At 41.3% G+C, this 21,834-nt stretch overlaps 3 protein-coding genes across 5 annotated transcripts; 1 reads left to right on the top strand and 2 right to left on the bottom strand.

Moving 5' to 3' along the window:
• Nucleotides 1–521: 521 nt before the first annotated feature.
• LOC100840121 (GTP-binding protein TypA/BipA homolog) lies at nucleotides 522–11,077 on the bottom strand. Its single transcript, XM_003569777.4, has 19 exons — nucleotides 10,627–11,077; nucleotides 9,778–9,852; nucleotides 9,540–9,690; nucleotides 8,692–8,760; nucleotides 8,444–8,616; nucleotides 6,347–6,484; nucleotides 6,092–6,217; nucleotides 5,881–5,979; nucleotides 4,652–4,775; nucleotides 4,469–4,532; nucleotides 4,198–4,252; nucleotides 3,988–4,112; nucleotides 3,695–3,768; nucleotides 2,985–3,034; nucleotides 2,553–2,639; nucleotides 2,404–2,454; nucleotides 2,249–2,332; nucleotides 1,806–1,856; nucleotides 522–1,016 (listed from the first exon to the last, which is right to left on the bottom strand). Exons 1-19 carry the CDS (start codon nucleotides 10,966–10,968, stop codon nucleotides 933–935), a joined length of 2,022 nt encoding a protein of 673 aa, XP_003569825.1. The 5' UTR covers nucleotides 10,969–11,077; the 3' UTR covers nucleotides 522–932.
• Nucleotides 981–19,890, top strand: LOC100841534 (probable lipid-A-disaccharide synthase, mitochondrial). Of its 3 annotated transcripts, none has more exons than XM_010234022.3 (8): nucleotides 981–1,116; nucleotides 13,490–13,589; nucleotides 13,670–13,775; nucleotides 13,884–14,104; nucleotides 15,433–15,511; nucleotides 16,282–16,520; nucleotides 17,346–17,572; nucleotides 19,002–19,883. In XM_010234022.3, exons 2-8 carry the CDS (start codon nucleotides 13,497–13,499, stop codon nucleotides 19,189–19,191), a joined length of 1,155 nt encoding a protein of 384 aa, XP_010232324.1. In that variant the 5' UTR covers nucleotides 981–1,116; nucleotides 13,490–13,496; the 3' UTR covers nucleotides 19,192–19,883. The 3 variants fall into 3 exon arrangements, with proteins under 3 accessions (XP_010232324.1, XP_003569830.2, XP_010232323.1); XM_003569782.4 differs by lacking the exon at nucleotides 981–1,116 and adding an exon at nucleotides 12,021–12,404 and having other exon boundaries at nucleotides 19,002–19,890; XM_010234021.3 differs by lacking the exon at nucleotides 981–1,116 and adding an exon at nucleotides 12,022–12,313 and having other exon boundaries at nucleotides 19,002–19,890.
• A 122-nt stretch (nucleotides 19,891–20,012) lies between these two features.
• LOC100825592 (pathogenesis-related genes transcriptional activator PTI5) lies at nucleotides 20,013–21,175 on the bottom strand. The gene has a single exon (XM_010234020.3). It carries the CDS (start codon nucleotides 20,875–20,877, stop codon nucleotides 20,341–20,343), a length of 537 nt encoding a protein of 178 aa, XP_010232322.1. The 5' UTR covers nucleotides 20,878–21,175; the 3' UTR covers nucleotides 20,013–20,340.
• Between the last annotated feature and the right edge of the window lie 659 nt (nucleotides 21,176–21,834).

Here is a 21,834-nt window from a genome sequence, read left to right as displayed (position 1 = left end):
AGATGTTTTGACAGCAGAAGCTTTTGCCCTCCTTCACGGGCTTCAATTGGCGGATCACCTGGGTTGCTCCAGGGTGCTTGTTAACTCCGATAATTCATCCTTGATGGAGGCCATGCAAGGTAATACTCGTTTCTATGGCTCGGCAGCAGCAGTGATTGAGGAATGTCACAAACTTGCTGACGAATTCCAAAATATTTCTTTCGAATCATGTCCTAGAGAAGAGAATGAAGTTGCTGATGAACTAGCAAGCAAGGCGAACCAAGACCAGAACATCTGGATTGATTGCCCACCTAGCAGTCTTGTACCAGTCTTACTCAAAGATGTAACTATATTTGCTGGTTAATAAAGATTGTTTTCCCTCGTCAAAAAAAAAAGAAAGATAGAGAGGAGTTCAGAAGCATCGTTGTTCTTTTTGTTACGATTGCAGATAGGCAAGTAGTTGAGATGTGTGTATGTTGGTGTGAAGAAAAGGTTGTGATACTTTTAATTCATCATTTTGACCATCCAAACATGATTTGATATTCAACCTCAATATGAAGTCTGGTTTTAAATGCCTAAACACCCAAACAGAAATATTGACATTCGTTCTCAATATCAATATCTTGTGGTATTGGCATTGGAGCCAATTCAATGCCAAGCATCTCAATGTCTACATCCAAACAAACCCTATAAGAATATAAGAATGCTATAGATTAGGTATAATCACCTGCAGAAGGCAATCCTAACTCAAATCTACTCACTTTTGTTACAGCAGCAGCTCCAACCTGCGCTTATTCGTTGTTGGCGTCCCACGAAGCAATCATCCCACCGCTGTGTATAGGACCTAAATGGGCCTAGTATGCAAAATTGCTGCTAACACCAAAAACCAGATACACCTTTTGGATGATAGCACAATACTAGCAGCGCTAGCAGTACTAGATGTCATTCGAGCTTCAATCCACTATTTTATTTTTCATCATCTTACGTTTGTTGGCATCCAGGTATTTCTTACGGAGCCGTATGACCTTGGGAGTAACCTGATCAGGTTCAAATGTCAGTAACTTAAAGCAGCATGATATGGGTCAGACAAAAGTAGATCCAACCAGCTGAGAACTCGTGTTCTTTAATAAATGACGGGTAATCTTATTCCTTCTTTTTCCCCACAAGAATGGTATAGTCCAACAAACAACATTCGCTGGACTAATCTGCACCCTGAACAGATCACTGACGTGATGACGTCCAAAGATGCATCATGTTCATGTAGCAGAACTAATTTGGATTTATATGCACACTGATTGCATAGAAATAAAAATTCTTGGAAGATAGTATGTTACATTCCTAGATTATTTTTATCTACAAAAATTACACATTCCAAATTCAGATACATTTTTAAAAAAATGCTCTCATCTTGCTAAACGTTAACATGACCGAGGACTTGTCTAGTGTAAATAACATTGCATAACATTAGCCTGCAGGATCTTTATTTGGTTTACAATCTCAAAAGTTTATATCCAAAGCATCAACATTTCTATTTTGACAGAAGTTTTCATTTAGTCATTAAAAACCCAATAACCAGGTATGTGTCCATGTTTCCATATCTAGAACTAACAGGCTTCAAATGAGGCTTCCAATTATAGAAGAATCTATTGTTCATCTTCATTTGCCCCACTCCTCAATCCTCACAAGATATAATCAAGTACTCCCTCTGTTCCTAAATACTTGTCGCTGTTTTAGTGCAAACTTGAACTAAAACAGCTTTAGGAACGGAGGGAGTAGAAATTTTGCATCAATTCATTGTTTGAAGAACATAAGAAAAGAAAACTTGCCTCAATAAGCTCATCTGCAGCAACATATCCAATTGCCTCTTCCAAACTCATCTGCATGGTTCCACAACGTTAGTTACGATTATGTAATAGCTAAGAATCACTTTGCTTGGTTTTTTGGAATCCAAAAAATAGTACTCCCTCTGATCCTAAATTCTTGACTCAAATTTGCCCAAATATGGATGTATCTATTCTTAAAAAACATCTAGATACATGTAATATTTCGACAACAATTTAGGATCAGAGGGAGTAGTAAGTAAATGCTACATTTTCCATCAAAGCCAATGGAAAGTGGGCTGATGGTTTATGTTTACAAGGCTGAACTATTGGCAACAAATGCTTAGTTGTCAGCTAGGTCATGTAGTATAGTGTATGATGTATCTATATCCTATACACAAAAAACGCAGATATCTCACGATTTCTTGATAAATGAGCAACACGCTTACCAAGCGAGGCGGAGACAGGCGGATATTTTCATCCTTCCCTGGAGCCCGGATGTTTGTAAGTTCTTTAGTTCTCACAGGATTGATCTGTTGAACAAACATTATTTTCATGTATTAAAACACATAACCAATTTATACTAAGTAAATAATCAACTTACCTCAAGATCACTGTCACGTGAATGTTCGCCAACTATCATGCCTTCATACGTCTTTCAAAAAGGAGAAAAAAGAGGATCAATGTAATCTTCTGCACCTAGATGGTATATTTATATTTATTAATAAAGTGAAGTCATGTAGATGTAGCTACCTCCATCCCAGGAGAGACAAAAAGAGTACCACGAGCTTCTAAACTCATAAGTGCATGTGAAGTGATAGATCCCTTGCCAACAGATACCTATATATGAACATAGAGAAACGTTAACTTTTATATGTGTAGAGTTAAGTACTCCCTCCGATCCATATAAGTGTCGTTCATTTTGTACTAAGTACAAAAGTGAGCAACACTTTTTATGGATCGGAGGGAGTAGCACATATCTACAGTTCATAACTTCAAATTATATTGAACACAAACCATTTTGATTAGATAATGCTTATTCTTTTGCTAAAACCAATATCAGTATTAATTTCTAACTGCAATTTTTTTTGTAACATTCACAGAACACAAGCAATATAAAATATGTTTTACAAATAAGTAAATATGAGTAATACAAGATTATGAAGGTGATGAAAATGGATTTACCAGAACTCCTTTTCTAACAGTGCCTAGCTGACCTCTGTATTTAGCATATGCTGTATTCATAAGGAAACCGCAGGTCAAATATAAATGAAGCCTAGTTACACGTATTTAGCATATGCTGAATGCATAGATAAAATCATAGGTAAAATATTCATGAAATCTAGTTAGGCATGCAAGACTGAAATCCAGAAAATTACACATATCCAATTCTCTCATGCAAACAAAAACTGCATCTTGATGCAGCTATCTGCGATAGAAGGCTCAGCTAGGTTTATCTAGTGTCATAGCACCATAAAGTTGATTTTGATGGGCTGTGGCCATTGTGTGCAGTGTAGGCATGCAAATTCATAGTCTGTACTCTGTAAATAGGAGGGTCATTAACATAAAGCTAAGGGTTAACATCACAAGGTGGTTGTAACACTTTTACGACTTGCTATGATCCTTTGACATATGCAAGTTTTGGCATAGTCCACTTTATAATTTGCCTCCACATTTGGAAGACAAAAATTCCTGTTTTAACCATTATCTATGCACTTCAAGTCTAAACATGCATGCCCGAAAATGTATGAGTCGTGGACTTTAAACATTACTACTCCCTCCGATCCATAAATAGTGCCATCCATTTTGTACCAAGTTAGTATAAATTTTGTACTAAGTGGGCGACACTTTTATGGATCGGAGGTAGTGGTACTGAATTATAAATAGCATCATACATTGGAAAGCACGGTGCATAAATCCAGTTCCACGTGTAAAGCTGTTGAAAATTCCTTTAACACCCACCAAACCCCTGCATCCATAATAGATTATTTGATATTATGAGAAGCAAAACTGGTAAATGCATACTACATCAGACAGAGGGATAAGAAAGATTTCCAACAAGGTCAATTATAACTAAAGAGTAAACACATGACATTTTAGAAGAAATGGCTAACCAATCATCAGGTATTACATGCTTCAAAAGAACATATATGATGCAACACGTAATCAGCTGAACAGTACCACTAACCTAGATGGACAGGTCATAAAGACCCGAGTTCTTCCAATTGCTCCAGGAACAGGGCCCATGTCCAATACTTCACCCTTCCTGTGTGTAAGAGTTTCCAACACAAATCCCACATGCTCCTCGTCTACCTACAATATCCCATTCATCAATTGAAAATAGAAGATGGATCATGTGACGATAAAGAAGCTTGAACATGGTTTTCCTGATTTCTACCTCGACAGTTACTTCTTCAATGGGCTCTAGCCTTTCGCCACGCTCTATTTTGTACCTATTTCCATGAAGAAAACTGGTCAAGCTCATCGTGGACATGGTGCAGTCAAATTGCTCAAACATGGAGTTCCATGTCTTAGAAAGGTAGTGAAACTGATGAATAAAAGAAAGAGGATACAGAAGTAGACATATAACTAGAGTGTAGACAGTTAGCTCGGTAGAAAAAGAGTTTGCATATGAAAAGAGACATAATATGCAGAATATTGTGACTCACATCACTCTCGGGGGTGAAACTGAAAGCTCAAATCCTTCACGTCGCATGTTCTCAATTAAGATTCCTGAAAAAAAAATCATTGTATCACAGAGAATATTGATATATGGCACTTTGAAATGCACCAAATTTCAGTTAGGTAATACATCTATCAAAGAACAGGAGGGCTTTGTCAATGTTTCAGACCTAACTGAAGCTCCCCCCTTCCTTGAACTTCATAAGATTCTGATAATGGTCCAGGAAGAACATTAATTGCCAAGTTTGTTTCTGCCTCTCCCATCAGACGGTTCCCAATTTTTGCTCCAGTTACCTACAAAGTAATTTAAAAATAAAGCCAAGTGAGCACCTGCTGATGTCTAAAATTATCAATATATGTATATGCATAGTTTAAAATTTGAAACTATAATAGTATTTCACCCTACAAATTGATAAATTATTTTATGTGCACGGATATAGGATTAGGTAATATTAAAAAATGGAATATTATTTAAATAGGAAGGATAGTTATTTAAACGGGAAAGAGATAAGGTTAGAAGTAAAGATAGAATTTGTGTCCTTTGAATTATTACTTAAGGGTCATGTATGTCCCCATATAAGGGACAACATATGCATCAATTAGGAATCAAGCAATAAGAGATAGTTTATCAATCTGTCATCTCCCTCGTCAGTTGTCCTAACCAATGTTCTATTCCCCAATCCCCTACCACCTTGCCATCTTCATCGTGGGGCTCTAATGGGGAAGCAATCATGGCCCTGACCTGTGCAGCTTGAGGACGAGCCACTTTCAAGGGGTTGGTAATTGTTGTGTGCACGAAGGATGGTTATTTAGATATGAAAGAGATAAGATTAGAAATGAAGCTAATCTGCATTCTTTGAATTAGTACTTAGGTGTCAAGTCTATAAGGATAAACATATGTATCAATTAGGAATCAAACAACAGGAGATTAAGGATACAGTCTACTTCTTTAGAATATTTTATTTCAGAAATATAAAATCCAACCTGAACTACCTAGATATTTTATTTCAGAAACCTGCATATGAAATCCAGAACCTGAGCAAAATAGTTGTGTGATATCATGGAGTGCACTGTCATGGTCCTCGAACAACTAACAGTTTTTAAGGGATTTCTGAAATCTATATAAAATTAAAAGCCAAAAAATAACATGCATGACGAGACAAGGTAAATTTCAGAGATTATTTCTCATGTATTGTTGCCATCTATAATTATTGCGCATGTGCCATACGAACGAAATCTGGTTCATTTTTAGTCTCATACCCATGTTCTCCTATGTATACACGCTCGTTTTGTTCTAGTCAGGCAAATGGAAAGACTCACTTAGGTTCGATCAGAATGAAAGAGGATGTAGTAAGCTTAACTCATATAATGATGAAGAGGACAGTTATTTGCTACTTACATGAGTGCCATCACGACCAGCCAGTGGTGAATCATTCACACCAAAAGTCATAGATATTGTGGGAGGGTCCAACTCAACAGTAGGCAGAGCAGTCAAAACCTACAAAATACAACCATCACATATGGAACACTAAGGAATTTTTGACAACTGAAAAGAGGAATACATTAAGCTTCAGCAACAAGTAGCCACTAGCCAGTCAAAACATAGTTACCTCAGGATTGGCCACGGTATGTCCAATTGCTGGAGCAGACAATCCAGCCATTGAGATTATATCACCAGCTCCTGCAGCCTCTACTGTTACCATGTTTGTGCCTTTCTTTTTCATCACCTTGACAACCTAAATTTATTTTCATGCAATATGCAAATGTCCTTGAGGCTTTTAGCAAACCCAGCAGTAAACACATACAGGACGATACAAGAATGGGTTTGGTGTCAGAGAGAAAATGTGCAATAAGTTTGGTCAGACCTTTCCATCCTCAATCTTCTGAACCCCTTCATCTGTGCCACGCAGACCATGAACCTTGTCGCCAACACGGATAACTCCAGAAGTTACTCGCCCAGTGAGTATTCGTCCTAGGTAAAAATCGCGCTCCATCATGGAAACCTGTAGAAGACCATGAGTATCTCTACTTCAGAATGAACATTACAAATTTATCGGAGTCTTTACAATTCAGGATATATAAGTGCCAGGTGGGTATCGTACTTAATTCCCTCTGTTTTAAAAGAAGGGAGATAAAATGCTAGGTAGAGTATTACAACAAATAATGCTGCAAGGATATAAAGGTAACTGTCTGTAAAACATAAAATGCCATAATTTGAAACAAGAAATCATGCCTATTTTGCTACCCCTCCGTCCCACTATACTAGGCACGCACGCGTCCCAAGATCGTCAATTTGACTACCAAAATATAAATTATATGACGTAAAAAATATATCATTAAAAAGTTCATTTGACTACGAATCTAATGATATATTTTTATGAAATATAATTTATGTTTTGCTAGTTAAATTTGTGATCTTGGGACGCGTGCGTGCCTCATATAATGGGACGGAGGGAGTACTTATAAAGTTTGGAGTTGGTGGTCGTCCGTTCACTCCTTCTGAGGCCTGCTATTCTCACCCATGACAAGTCAGACCATGTGAAACCACGAGTTGGCAATGGCAGCTAGTAACTAACACCTACTATACATGCATAGTTACCGTACATTTAACATTACACATGATTCTTGTTATGCCTGCTGGGCCAAAGATGCATATCAAAGAAAGATAAAATTGCCTACATGGCAGCTTGAGCTGCACACTTATGGGCATGCAACGGATGCAGATTCTAATCAAGTGCCCGTGAATATTTGAACTGAGCAGAAAGAATCACAATATTTGTAGACACTACAAATATGACTGAAAGTCAACATCATACTGCAAAAAGTAGCAGTTCAAAAATTGGCATTCATTCCTCAACAACGAGGACCAAATTCATACATCACCTTACAGATATACTAAGAGGCAAATCTATTAACATGAAGCCTGGAAGATAAATGACCATGCCCCAATTTCAACCACTACTTACGGATGCAATGTTCCATTGTTAATGTTGTACCATCCAAGATTCTTTTGTTATTTGAACAACGCAAGGGCCCAACAGAGGAGTAACACCTTTTTTATTGATGCCTTAGCATACTCCCTACAAGCAAGAAATAGTAGGGGAGAACCCTCTTGCAATTATACTAAAAAGGAAGGTGAACGTGCACATCAACATGATAAAGGTTGCTGCAGCATGCCTTATCTAAGCAGTGTCTAGATTGTCCTATACGGCTAACCTGCATCACCCCATACAAAGCCGGCTTGAGTAAAATAAGCATTTTTGAAGGCTTGTGCCAGACAGGTTGGCGAACCACATATCCTTACAGGCTTGCAGTGTCCAGCAGGTGTATTGGTTTGAATTGAGCGGAAGACTGTCTGGTTTGGATCATTTTCAAGATGCTCTATGACTTGGTTTGGTCTGCTCTTAATCAGGTCTATTTAGATGACTTCCCAACATGGCACATCTCAGGCTCATACTGTGCATCTACAGGAACTCAAGCAAACAAAATTTGCATGGAAAAAAATATGTGGCGGTCATTAGTGTTGGAAGAACTGTGCCTTGCCTGCGGCATAAAAACATGTGGCTGTCATGTGAAGCCAGAACCAATAAAGTACGAATCACATATACATAGACCCATAATTTTATTTTGTTAGTGGTAATGAACCAACAGAGGCCAGTTTTTCGAAGCCGAACCATATATTACCCCAAAAGAACGTAAACTCCATCTGTCCCATATTAAGTGACTTTCTATTACATGTATCTGGACGCTTTTTAAGCATAGATACATCCATATTTAGACAAATTTGAGTCACTTAATATGGGACGGAGGGAGTAATATGTTGTAGTTGCTAATTCAAGAGGAAATCTCTTATACTTATCATACACCTTATAAGGGATGGACTGAGGAATAACAGCCCAATAAAAAAAATGTGCCCTCGTCTCAAACAAATATCTAGTTCAGATGTTCTTCAGTATACTAACCAACATTTGGAATGGAGCCTCAAGGTCAGCTTTTGGGGGACGAACGTGCTGTACAATGGAATCAAGCAATGGAGACATATTTTTTGCACTATCAGGAGGACACTTGGTGAATTTCAAGGAAGCCCATCCTTCTTTAGCTGATGCATAAAGAACTGGGAAATCCAACTGTTCTTCTGCAGCATGCAAACAAAACATTGTCACTAAAAAAAAGTTTTAAGGTAAACCATATTGAATTGCTGGAACTGCACCTGTAGCACCCAGATTTGCAAAAAGATCAAAAACCAAGCTCTCAACTTCACTGCAGGTTTCTTCAGAAACTGTGGAGTGGTAATAAAGAGTTACAACAAATATAAAATACCAAGAACATACATATATGCCAAAAAAACAATTAATAGCAAATTGCTTATTGCTTATCTATTTATAAAGCAAGTGTATCGCATCTGCACTTGACATTTTGTACTTATGCCTTACGGAGAAATCTTATAACTCCAGCAGTACATTTTTCAAACAAAAAATTTACTTGCAGGATAAAAGAATGCCAGCTTTTCTAGTTGTATGAAAATTTTGCTAAAAATCATGCTAGCCTTTCTAGTTGAATGGGAATATACAAGATTCAGTCATGACCTTTATAAAAGGAAGGGTTTTAATTACATTCGAAATTTTGTGATTGAAATCTTCTAGATTTCCAATGATGTGCAGTTAACATAGAAAAATTAATGGTTTAGGGTTTACCGACAATGAAAAAATAGCCTTATTTTATAGTTAATTAGTCACTACTCAGTAACCTCCTTTTGGTAAAAAAAAAACTTTACTGCATTTACCTCTGCCTTTACTAACTTACAATCACTCTTTAATAAAAATCTGTGCGCACCTAGTCTTCACTCATTTGTTTTATGGCAACTCAATTTATGGCATGTTCAGACTGTAACCTTCCAGTTTAATTGAACAAACTAGCACAAATTACTATGTTGAAGAACTAAAAGGTACTGCTCTTTGTAAAAAATTATGATTATTGCTATTTTGTCCAAACTCATCCATCATGCTCGTAAGAAAACCAAGTACGTTGGATGGGCAAAACTTCTCAGAATATGCAGACCTGAAGGCCTGTCAACCTTGTTGAGGAGGAGGATCGGTCGCAAGCCATACTTCAAAGCCTTTGAAAGCACAAATTTGGTCTGTGCTAAAGGTCCCTCCCCAGCATCAACAACCAACACCGCTCCTTCAACCATTCCAACAACTCGCTCGACCTATAAAAAAGCGGTAAACATCTCAAATATCACACAAAAAACGCCATTTGAGTCTAATATGTACAAAATTATACCAAAAGTGCTTACTTCACCACCAAAATCAGCATGGCCAGGTGTATCGACCATGTTGAGCTCATTCTCCTTCCAAGGGACAGAAGTGACCTGAATATATAGCCAAAAGGAAACAAGCAATATCACATACATTAGCGTACAATCTGTAGGAGACTTGGAATACTGACTTATGATTTATTTATTTTTTGCTAGGTTGCCAAACCTTCCCGAAAACAGATCATCCAAAAGTCTGACCCACTCTGTCATGGGCCTTGTTCCCGTCCATAATACAAGAAAAAGTCAAACTACTTTCAAGATTTGCACCCATTCTGTTTGATAAAATGATGCCGAAAAATGCACAGGCAGGTTTGACAGGAAGATATTGAGAATAAATGTTACTTCTGCTTTTGAAGCTCGATGTTGCAACACACATGAAGAGATTACAAAAGAGTAATGTGTGGGTCACTGAGAACAAGCTTTGGCCTGCTGTTGAACCAGACGTGACATCCATCCTCCCACTATTCAAATTCATAGAATGCACACAAATTGGTCTACAGAGGGCTTGTGGATTGACATGGATCAGGAGGTACTGGCAGGGATCTGAACCAAATCCCTCCCAACTCAGGTGTAACCGAACAAGGCCCGGAAGTGCATACCTGAATGCATATCAGCCTGCAATTCGGTAGTCACATGGGATAACAAATTTTGAATATCAGAATGGTCTTTGAACCAGATCTTAGTTCCTTCTCCTATGTCTGTTATTGTCTGGGTTATAACCCCTTATCTGATGCACTCGGTTTGCTCGACGAAATGCTAAGAATGAATTCCTCGCGTCCAACCTCAGTAGCCACACACGCATGCGCCTTAAGGGAGTGAGAGGGTTACCTTGGAAGCGATAGTGATGCCTCGCTCGCGCTCGAGGCTGATGGAGTCCATGGCGCGCTCGTGGGGGATGTCGGCGCCGCACTGCCGCAGGAGCCGGTCCATCAGCGTGGTCTTCCCGTGGTCGACGTGGGCTATCACCGCCACGTTGCGGATACGGGACGGGTCCGTGACGCCTCCCAGCGCAAAAGCGGGAGAGGTGGCCGCCGATGCAGCCGCAGAGGAGTAGAGGCGGTGGAGAAGGGATGAGGTGAAGGGCGGCGGAGTCGACCCGGGTGAGGGAAAAGTAGGGCGTGCCCGGCTCGCCGACGAGCGGAGGCCGCGGAGCAGAAGCGCTGCGGCCATGGCGTTCGTGGCGGCGGGGGGAAAGGGTGGTGTGAGATTTTGCGCGGTCAGGCGGAAGCAAGCACGCGCCGGTGACGCAGCCGCTCGAGGGTTTTGGTCCAGGTCTGACGGGCTGACGGCCCGTGTCCGTGTGGCTGGTTCGTTTGCCCTGGCACGCCAATTTCTCGTGCCGTAGAATTACTCTATGTTCCACGTAATTACTCTTTCCGGTTGTACCATTCGTAACTTTTCTTCTGTGATTAATCAGCGTGGCCGCTCTTTTTGTCCTTAGCTAGCAACTGTGACGATAATAACAGGTCAAATTTGTCGAAAGAACTTCTTTTTACCAGCTCCCCTAAAAAAACTTCTTCTACGAGCTGTTTAATTCAGGAAATTTTAGAGAAATTTGATCGTCTCGTTGAGAGCAACTCTAGCGGTTGATGAACTTGATTGGCCCGACGCGAGTTCGGTTGAGTTGAATTCGTGTATTCAGTTCAGCTGGCAACGGGGCAGAACAGAAACTGAACCAAGATCCAAAAATTTCAAAAACTAAAGATGCAACAGAACACACAAACACAGATGTTACGAAGTTCATACACTGGATCTAAAAACCGAAGTTCTAAATAAAGCTTAGAGCATACAATACTTATAACAAATAACTAACGCGGAGGGGTTTGTTGCCGGCGCCGATGGGGTCCTCGTCGTCGGGAACATCTCGTAATCCGACTCATCGATGGGCTCCTCGTCGGCGTCGGATATCATCGAGGAGTCGTCGCCGTCGGCCGACGGCAGCATCTCGGTCGCCGGCGACCTAGGGTTGAGGGAAATGGCGGTGGCGGCGGGGGATGTGGGGGCAACGAGGGGGGGGGGAGTCTTGAGCCTCCATATCTAATCTCACGGTCCGAAGTTGGGGGCGCGACGGCGGCAAAGGCAGCTTTGGGCGGCGGCGGGCCTTTTTTTCTTTTCAAAACCGAATAGTGAGTTCGGGCTGCCCCCAGTTCGGTAAGATACTCTGATGTAGAGATCCAAGTGTACTTAAGTCTTACGTCCAGTGGCAGATTGGCAGTAAAGACACACAGGGCCCATAGGCTCAGCGCTCGCCTCAGGCAGCCGTCCGGGCCAGGCCCAGGCGCACGACGGGAGTCAAAACTGTTTCTTTCCGTAAACCCTTTGCTTGCCTCCCCAGACCCCAGTTCCCCCCACCGTCGCCGCTCTCTTCCGACGTGCCGGATGCTATCACGATGGGTCGCAGCCGCCGGGCGTCAGCAAGGGCTGCTGGCCAGGCTGCGCGCGCGCGCTTATTCCTACGGGAGGGTGTTCGACGCGGCATCCCGGGACGGCGAGCTTCGGCTGTTCGTTGTCGCCGGTGAGGTCTCCGGCGACTCGCTCGCTTCGCGCCTCATGGCGTCCATCAGGGAGCTCTCCCCAGTACCCGTCCGTTTCGCTGGCGTTGGCGGGTCTGGTTCAACTCCCGTTACTAGATTTTTGTTTCAGTTTTCTGTGTCATCAAGGTTATAATGTCAGTTTGAACACGATAAATAGTTCTGAAACCACTCAACTTTATGAACTTTTGAATTCATATTTGTTTTTTTCATGTCAATGTCTATTGATGACTTGATGTAATGTGCACATATAGATGTTCATTTTCACATAAAAATGTTATGGTCGCTGTTATGCAAGAAATGCTTCTTATGGTCCAGGTAATTGGACTTGAAGAAAAATAGGAGGGGATTTAGTTCTGGAATGCTTTCTTTTTTCCCCTCCCGGAATTGTTTAGGACCGTATTCACATTATGTACTGTGCATAGGATTAGTTTCTCTGTAGTTTTCAAACATCCAAATTAGGAGTTCCAGTGAATATCTCGATAGGTGTCCTCATATTTAGTCAATTGACAGGACCTGGATTAGTTTGTAGATTCCATCTAGGCACTAGGTTAATCAAGTTCTAGAAGAAACAAGGACAAGTCCCACTATATTGGAGAGGATGTAGAGATAACAAAGAGAAAGGAGAAACAAATGGTTGTCTGACACCTCTTGAGAAAAACGGAAAAGATAATAGTTCTCTTCCTTTGATTTAAGTTTTTTTTTATCTTCAGGATATGAGAGAATGAAGAAGGCAGAGCACATGTGAATATAATTATATAGCAAACATAACATCCGAGTTGCTTTATTTATTATCCTTCTTTTTATCTTCATCGGAAGAAACAAAATGGAGGATCAATTGTCATGGAGTTATCACTCATACAGTCATGTTTGATCTAGTTGATATATGCGCGTACTTCTTGATCAAATGCAAGCGGGTTGATGTTTTCAGTCAGGTGTTTCTTTATGTTCTTTCTGTTTGGGTACAAACTGAGTCAATTTTTCTGTGCTCAACATATGCATGTGTTAATTAGTTCTGAAGTACTGTTGCCGCATTTTACTTAAACATATATGTGATTGTTCCACAGGTTCACACCTAATTCCAAGTTGGACCGTATCATTTTGTTGCAGGTTTGATAGTTCATTTATTTTACTCATTAAACAGATTTTTGTCAATGCAGGGAACTAATGTGCAAGGAAGGCTTGCAATCACTTTTTCCCATGGAAGAAATTGCGATAATGGGTTTGTGGGAACTGCTGCCACATATATATAATGTCAAGGTGCATCCCTGGTGTGTCTCGTGCTTTGCTTTCTGTTCTTATCCCCTTGAATGTTGGTTATACTCATTTCAATTTTGCAGAGGAAGATTGAGAATACTGTAGATGCCGCTATGTTATTTCAGCCTCATGCTGTAGTTACCATTGATTCAAAGGGTTTCTCATTTTGCCTTCTGCAGCAGTTAAAATGTAAGGCTTTCAGTGAAATACAATACCATAGTTTCATTTCAGAGAACAGAATTTACATTTACTTTTCATGATCATGAGTAAACATGGTAAAATGTTTCTGCTGTCTAGGTAGATACAATCAAAAGGTTGATAGCCCTCTACATGTCCATTATGTCGCACCATCATTCTGGGCCTGGAAAGGTGGTGAAAGCAGGCTCTCAAAGTTGCATAATTTTGTGGACCATATGTTGTGTATCCTTCCATTTGAGCATGAAATTTGCAGATTAAATGGGCTGCCTGCTACATATGTGGGTCATCCCTTATTGGACGATGCTGCTGTCTTAAAAGTGGTAGGAACTTTGCTTCAAAAGAAAAATGTGTTAGGGATTATGTGCTTTTGGTTTAACATCAATGCTATCAATCTAAGTATTGAACTGATTATTTTGGGTACAAAATCTCCAACTGAGTGACAATGTGGTCGAATATCTCTGTATAAAACTGATATCTATTACTCCCTCCGATTCATAATAAGTGTCTCAGATTTTGTACTCCCTCCGATCCATAAAAAGTGTTGTTCACTTAGTACAAAATGGGCGACACTTTTTATGGATTGAAGGGAGTACAAAGTTGTACTCAGGGCCGTATAGTAGCAGGGGCAGGGTGGCCGACCAAACAGGCCCCCCTAAAAATTAGGGCCCCAAATTTTCCTTAATTAGTACTACTAAGCACATACTTAATGATGAATTAGTAAAAAAAAACCAAGTGGCACAAGGGAAAAAGGAGAAAGCCCAGAACAGGTGCGTAGATCATTAGATTGATCGATTCCTGACCACGGATTGCTTCGTCTCCCAAATAATAACAACAACACTAAAAAACAGCATTGGCCAAAACAATATTTTGGTTACTAGCATCTCCCAAATTTTAGGGCCCACTATTGGATTTTGCACCGGGGCCTTGAATTCATAGGTACGGCCCTGGTTGTACTAAGTCTGAGACACTTATTATGGATCGGAGGGGGTAACTATTTAGTTTGTAGTGCCACTTCATAGGAGTAACGTCAAAGCAATATATCACCAAATGTTTTAAGTTCATTGGTCATTTCATTGATGGATAATAAGGCATATCTCCTTTTGTTGAGAAGGTGCCTCAATCCATTAGTATTTGGAGAAAGGATTCTATTCTAATCCTGCTCAGGAATTGTACTCACTTTAAAAGAGAGCAGGTGGAAATCACAAACCTGAGTGTGGCCATAGAAAGACAAGGAGCCAAAATCTCATCCAAAGCAAAGTAGAAGCAATTAGGGGCACACAAGGGGGATAGAGGCTGGATTATGCTTAACACTAGATTCTTGTATAAGAAAGAATCTGAGGGTCCTAAAAGCTTTGATAGGGTTGTGAGAGAGTGGCACTCCCTTGTCTTCTTTTGAGACTGTGCATCAAATTTTGCTATTCTAAGAATAATTTTGACATGGAATAACTTCTAAAGGTTGTCTTGTCTTCTAGAAGTGACTAAAATGTTCCATCTCAAACTAAGCATTTTAATCTGGTCTGCTGAAATTGCTGAATCATTTAAATGAATTGCTAGGGCGAGTCCTTTTGAATTTTATATATCTATTTGACATCTGGGACCACAAACTTCACTCACAATAAAGGTCTTCATGTCTACCAAAATTTCCTAGGATCCAGAACTATCTTCTGACAAGTCCATGCATCAAGAAAGTGGTGAAGCTTTTCGACTGGAGCACAAACTATCCCCTGGTATTTAAATGTGCCATTTTTTCTGTCTTCTTGAGTTCTTTTTCTGCATAAATACTACTCCCTCCGATCCTAAATTCTTGTCATGGTTTAATTTGAAATTTCAACTAATATGCCAATAATATTTTAGGATTGGAGGGAGTAGATTGTTATGCCAATAATATGTTCTTTTTTTTCTTGTATTTATCAGAATTGTGAGTTGTGTATGTGTTGATTTATGTAATTGTTGAATCACATGGTTGATTGATTATGTTCATTAATGTATTTCTGTGAGGTTTCATCAAGGAAACATACAACCATCAAAGTTATTAAATTTCGGTTGCTGGGCACACTTGCACACTATGAATCCTTAAGTACCAACATCCAGTTAAGTCAATATATGGTCAGATCTGTTTTGCATGAGATGCAAAGTGAATCGAAGGCCACATCTTTTAGCACCTATCTCATAACTTCACCTGCAAATTGCAATCTGGTGAAACACAGAACATATAGCTAAAGCTAAAAAGGAAATACACATATACTGTTGACATGGTACACATTCAATTTTTATTTCGTGCTATGCAAGGCCATCAAATTTTCTATGCTGGATCCTTAAAATATGTTACCCTAGCATATGCACCCGTAACAATTTATAGCTAGACATAATATCTGCTAGTTTATTCACCTCTCTGTAACTGCCAAAAAATTCTCAATGGGCTAAATCTTAATGCGCATGTGATTGTTGCCTTATCAACGCATGCCTGTTTTTCTAATGAGAAATACTCCTTTGATAGATGCCACAATCTTAACAATGCTTCCTGGAAGCAGGATGCAGGAAGTAGCTCGTATGCTTCCAATCTTCTTGCGAACTGTGCAGCATCTAAGTCATACACTAAATGAACTGTCACTAGTCATCCCAGTTGCTCCACATCGGGATGTAAGGAACTACGTTGAAAATGTAGTTCGATCGGTGCCATTTCCAGTGGTACTGATACCTGGGGGGTCGCTAGAAAAGAGATATGGTGCTTTCAATGTAAGCTCTCTTCCCTTTCTACATTAAAATGATTTGAGTTCCCAGGCACCAAATTCTTTCTCTCGATATTGTAATTCTGGAATGTTGATTCTTTTCACTCATTTGATGGATGTGAAGACTGAAGACATTTTGAAAACCATGCCTTGTTGACAAGTAAATCGTGTATTTTGCTAAAAAAAAAATTTGGCCAGCATGTATTTTGCTATTTGTTTCCAAAAGGTTTCATGTTACTGACCTTTATAGCTGTGATGTGCCCATAGCCCCCAAACTATGATGGGTTAGGTTAGCATTAGCATTTTTATTCGGCCTTGGGCTATGCAGGATCAATTTTTCTATGAAGAGAAACATAGAGCACAGTTGATTAATGTAACCAGTAGATTGTCCCACATATTTCATTCCACCCATGTTTTTCTTTGCCTAGGAAAGTTATGAAATCATTCTGTAATCATATTAAGATTCAGTGTTGTCTATCGACAATTAGATTACTTATGCATAAAAAAGATTATCTAAGTGTTCATTCTTTGTTTTCGAGACAAAACAGTTATTCCTTTGTTGTTGATGTTAAGGCTCCTCTGTTACTTCTCAAACCAACTATACATTTTGGTAGTGAAGTGTACTAACCAAGAGATCTCAATGCGAAATTCACATGACTTGATTAATTGTTAATACTTAAACTGATAGCACCTCAACTTCCCAAGCCCGCTTTGTGCTAATAGTCATCACGGGACTTCATTGTTGATGTAGTTACTTGCTAGATGCTAGCCAATTTGATTGTGCATTCAGTATGCTACAAGTGAATTCAGAAAATATTGCTTGTTTTTTCAGGCTAGTAAAGCGGCATTATGTACTTCGGGAACAGCCGTCATGGAACTAATGCTGGCGAAGCTACCATGTGTAGTGGCCTACCAAGCCCATTTCATCACTGAGTGCTTTATCCACCTGAGGAAAAAGATAAACTTCATTTCTCTGCCGAATATTCTTTTGAACTCTCCCATTGTACCTGAGATCCTTTTTCGAGCTTGTACAGATAAAAATCTAGCAGCAGAACTAAGGTAATTTCTTTCTAATCTACAGTTTTCTCATTAGTACAAAGGGAGCTTCTAGTATGTGAAATTTTCTAAACTTAATTGTTCCTTTGAGCTAACAAATTGTCCTATGGATACAGTACTAACTAGATTTTTTTTTGTTAACTAAACTCTAGCAGTTCAAAAGTAGGTTGTGGCAGCCAGATTACGTCCTGATTACGTCATTCCTGATATATCTCGAAATTACATTAAAAAAATAATTGTATCGGTACCAGCACATTGTTGTGGACATAGTATTTATTGTACACGTACACAGATACACTTCCATTGGTGCTTGGTTTTGTTCGCCAGTAAGATAATTTAGTTCTGGTGCTCAACCAAGTTAAATAGGGATGTCAATCGCGCACATTCCCCAGTTACCCTTGGGTTGAAAACCCTAATGGGATGAGAGTGTTCCTATTCTGTGCCCGCGGTATGTTTATGAGCTCAAAGTCATGCCTGGTGGATGTTCATGTTCCACCCCCACCTGAGCCCAATTTGCCCATTTGAGGCTTTGCCCACTCTTGGTGCGCCATGTATTCTAGCACAAGCAAATGATAGCATACTCCTGGTGTATGTGCTCCAACACCTTGTATACCTCTTATATACTTCTTTATCATTTTTAATATACTTTATTACTAATTACAAGATACTACGAAATGAATTGCGCGATTTTTTTTTCTACCATGTACCTTTTTGTACAGGAAAAATGGAATGAAGGGGTATATAGTAAAAAAGTTGTATACTACAATGATTTTTTCTGTGCAATTCACTTTGAAGTATGTTAAAGTAATTAATATAGTATATCCAAAGTGATAATATAGTGGAGTATAATGCTGTAATCTTGTGGCGTGGAAGTGTTAGAAATAACAGATCAGGTTTTCGCATATGAATACAGTAATTCAATGATATATCAATAGATAATAGGTGTGGCAATACAATAAGTTCATGTGGCTTGGCATCCTGCTAGTAGCAAGGTAAGTTTGGATCTCAAGCTAGGAGAACTATAGCCTTGCTAGGCTATCATGAATCATGATTGTTTGGAAGCTAAAAAATCTCGCTTTGCTCAGCAGCATAATCCGTAACTGCACCAAAAATCTTGCCATCAGGGGAGCGCCGGCTCTCCTGCACCGGCAAGCAGCCAAGCACACGTAGCTACGTCACTTTGTGCAAACTGTTGTGCGTCCGACACTAACCAAATCACGGGCCTTGCTCCTCATGGCTATGCCCAACTGAGCTAGTTTTTTTTCCAGTGAGCAAGGCAAGCTACATATGCAAACACGCCCTTGCTAAACTAGCTTCTGTTGCTTTTCCTGAGGATGTGCTATATTCATTTTGATTTTTGAGCAATGCATTGTCTGCATTTCACATTATGAATTGAACCTCATCATATGTTACCTCGTTTTGACTGGTGCAGTGAGGTTATTTTTAACGATGAAGTCCGCCAGCGGCAAGTTGGATCAGCTGACCGGATGCTCCAGGTTCTCTACGAACCGATCAAGCAACGAGGTGGTTCCTTTGTGGACGAGGTGCGCAGCTTGTCATCAAGTGTCCACTCCCCCAGCACGATTGCAGCGTTAACAGTGCTTTATACGGACAAAAGTTGACGGATGGTGCACCAAAATTGAGTGGACTTTCTCAATGGCGGATAAATGTTTCATCTGCCAAGTTGGCCGCTGTTGCCTTCATTTTCTGCATCTACTACATCGGTTGTCTGCATCTAAAAATAGTTTTTTTGACGGATTGTATTGGCTGCAAGTGATGATTGATCCACAACTAGAGGAACAGAGCAAATGTTTAGGCAAAGCTTTCAGTGCTGAGCTGCTGCAGGTTGTCAGCATCGCACTATCGTTGTAGAAGCCGGAAACACATGTGTCCTGGTGGATTAAGTGCATGTCTTAGTCATCCGGTGTGATGTTTAGCAGAGACTCTTCCATGGGCAGAATTCCATGGAGGGCACAGGGAGGGAGCTGGGGAACAGTAACACATGTAATCTGCATTACTTCACTTCTGCAACGTAAAATGTGGCCATCTGGTGATTTTGTCATGTTTGTCCCGAAGTGGATCAAATGACCGAATACAAAGTGACATGAGGTAACCTTGGGCTCGTACTTCTGTCCATAGAGGATCCTGGCCAGTGACGGAAGCATGGATGCCTTGTGATCATGTCACGGCTGAGCTCATCTGTGCTGTGGGCCCGACGGCGAATCTTCAATGAAAATGTTTCGAAATGTGTAGCTCTGCACCTTTTTGATGTACAAGTTCTCTTTCGAGAAGGGATAGATGCTTGAAATCATTTTGTTTAAGTCGTCGTGGGTGTGGTGTCGTTCTGTTCACGAGTCCACCCAAGGAGTTGTTCTGGATGAAACAAGCTTCGTCTTAAACTATACTCCGTATTTCTTTTCGAAATACGATAACCTCCGGACTATTCCTTTGAAGTCTCGTCTTAAACTTTGATTTGACAAGAGAACCTTCATCATCATTCCAGAATAACGTATCCCTAGAAAGCTAAAATAATGTACAATCGATGATGACTCGTAGACAAATCACCGGAATGGCAACTTGCACCTTTAGCCCGAACCAATCGTTTCGACTTTCAAGACGACGCCAAGAAAAACTACCATCAAAAAAGCTGGAAGCACAAACGATTGATCCACCGGCAGACGGTTACAGACTTCCATGCTCCAAACGCACACGCGGACAACGCGCAGAAGAACGATCAGCGAGCAAACCCAGCAAGCACGGGACGGCACGGTTCATGACGCATTCACCTCGCCCCGACCGGCCTGCTTCGCCGCAGCGCCGGCGCCACGGGGCACGTCCGCGGCGACGACGACGGGCGGCGGGAAGTTGAGCAGCGCCTTGGCGCCCCGCAGGCGGAAGGCGGCGCTGTCGTACGCGGCGGCCGCCTCCTCGGCCGTGCCGAACGTGCCGAGCCACAGGCGCGCGCCGTGCCGCGACGGGTCCCGGATCTCCGCCGCGTACTTCCCCCACGGCCGCCGCCTCACCCCGCGGTAGTGCCGCTCCGCGCCCTTGCCGCTGCCGGCCTTGCGCGTGCCGGGGTCAGCGACGATGGCCCTCTGCAGCAGGCTCTGCTGCATGTTCAGCGGGGCCAGCGGCGGCGAGGCGGACACGGCGGAGGCCTCGCGGAGGACGTCGAAGAGGACCATGTCCAGGGAGTCGTTCTCGTTGAGCGGGAGGTACTGTCCGGCCAGCGAGAGGGGCATGGGTGGAGCAAGCGCGCCGGCCGTCGGCGCGGGCGTGTCGGCGCCGCTGCCCAGCGAGAGAGACATGTCTGCTCTGCTCTACGCAGGTGGGGGGTTAGCTTAGCTTGCTACGTACGCCGGCACGGGTATATGTGTGTGTAGCCTGAAAAGCTAGCTTCGGCGGAAAAGGCCGGTGATTTTTCTCATGGAGCATTGACGGGGTGGAGACCGCGTGGACACTTTGTACGCCGCAGGCGCGTCTCCATTCTTGCGGAGAAAGGCAAAGCTAGCGCACAAGGCCAAAGAAAAATATACTCTGTACGTGCATCGAAAGGCTAGGAAAAGAGAGCCGTGGGAGAGTTTGGCACCCCTTCCTTTTGCAGTTGACAAGCCCCCGATTCCGTGTGATCCAAATCGTCGTCTGACAGAGGAGGTGCTGGCGAGTGACGACGAGATGGATCGGCATGCACCCCGGCTAGCAGCCGCGGGGCCCGGCAATATAAAAACCGGGCAAAGAATCGTCGTGGTCATGAACTCGTGCTGTTCTCGAAGGGGCGTGCCAGGCCAAACTTCCATAATACTATAAATCTTCTTGACTGCTCCGTCGACGATCGGTCAAGGGGGCGTGTGCATCTCCACCGGTGTTTAGACGGACGGAGTGTTCCAGTTCCACCGTTGCTTGCTCGGAGCCTGGGACGCTGACATGTCGGCCGTTTTGTATCATTGCGTCTCGAGACAATGGATTTTCAGGATGATCTAAATTGTAAATACAGGTGCGATGCTCCAATAAAACAAGTTAGACTGTTCGTTGAAGATAAAAGAAATTTTAAAAATACTCGCTCCGATTTTAAACTCTTGTCAAACATTAGGATCGGAGGAAGTACAAATATTATAGGTGCGGCTATATGTAAGTTGCCTAGTTTTTAAGCAAGAAATTTAAATCTAAGTTGACGAGTCATGGTAGTTGAATTAGTATCTAAATCTCATTTTTACCGTTCTTTTTTCATCATCCGACTCAAATTTTAAAGAAAAATCATACCCAAT

Source organism: Brachypodium distachyon, chromosome 2, assembly GCF_000005505.3.
Source record: "Brachypodium distachyon strain Bd21 chromosome 2, Brachypodium_distachyon_v3.0, whole genome shotgun sequence".
In the NCBI taxonomy this organism is placed as follows: Eukaryota; Viridiplantae; Streptophyta; class Magnoliopsida; order Poales; family Poaceae; genus Brachypodium; species Brachypodium distachyon.
Note: the sequence above shows the minus strand (reverse complement) of the source record. Positions and strands in the feature narration are given on the sequence as shown.

What these genes read in the sequence shown, in the direction of transcription:
- LOC100825592 (XM_010234020.3), bottom strand. Translation starts at nt 20,877, where the DNA reads ATGTCTCTCTCGCTGGGCAGCGGCGCCGACACGCCCGCGCCGACGGCC.
- LOC100840121 (XM_003569777.4), bottom strand. Translation starts at nt 10,968, where the DNA reads ATGGCCGCAGCGCTTCTGCTCCGCGGCCTCCGCTCGTCGGCGAGCCGG. An exon ending in GCATCACTATCGCTTCCAAG is followed by an intron (nt 9,853 to 10,626) that starts GTAACCCTCTCA and finishes CTATATATTCAG; the next exon opens with GTCACTTCTGTCCCTTGGAA. An exon ending in AAGGGGGGAGCTTCAGTTAG is followed by an intron (nt 4,533 to 4,651) that starts GTCTGAAACATT and finishes TTTTTTTTTCAG; the next exon opens with GAATCTTAATTGAGAACATG.
- LOC100841534 (XM_003569782.4), top strand. Translation starts at nt 12,178, where the DNA reads ATGCTATCACGATGGGTCGCAGCCGCCGGGCGTCAGCAAGGGCTGCTG. An exon ending in CGTTTCGCTGGCGTTGGCGG is followed by an intron (nt 12,405 to 13,489) that starts GTCTGGTTCAAC and finishes TTGTCAATGCAG; the next exon opens with GGAACTAATGTGCAAGGAAG. An exon ending in AGAGATATGGTGCTTTCAAT is followed by an intron (nt 16,521 to 17,345) that starts GTAAGCTCTCTT and finishes TTGTTTTTTCAG; the next exon opens with GCTAGTAAAGCGGCATTATG.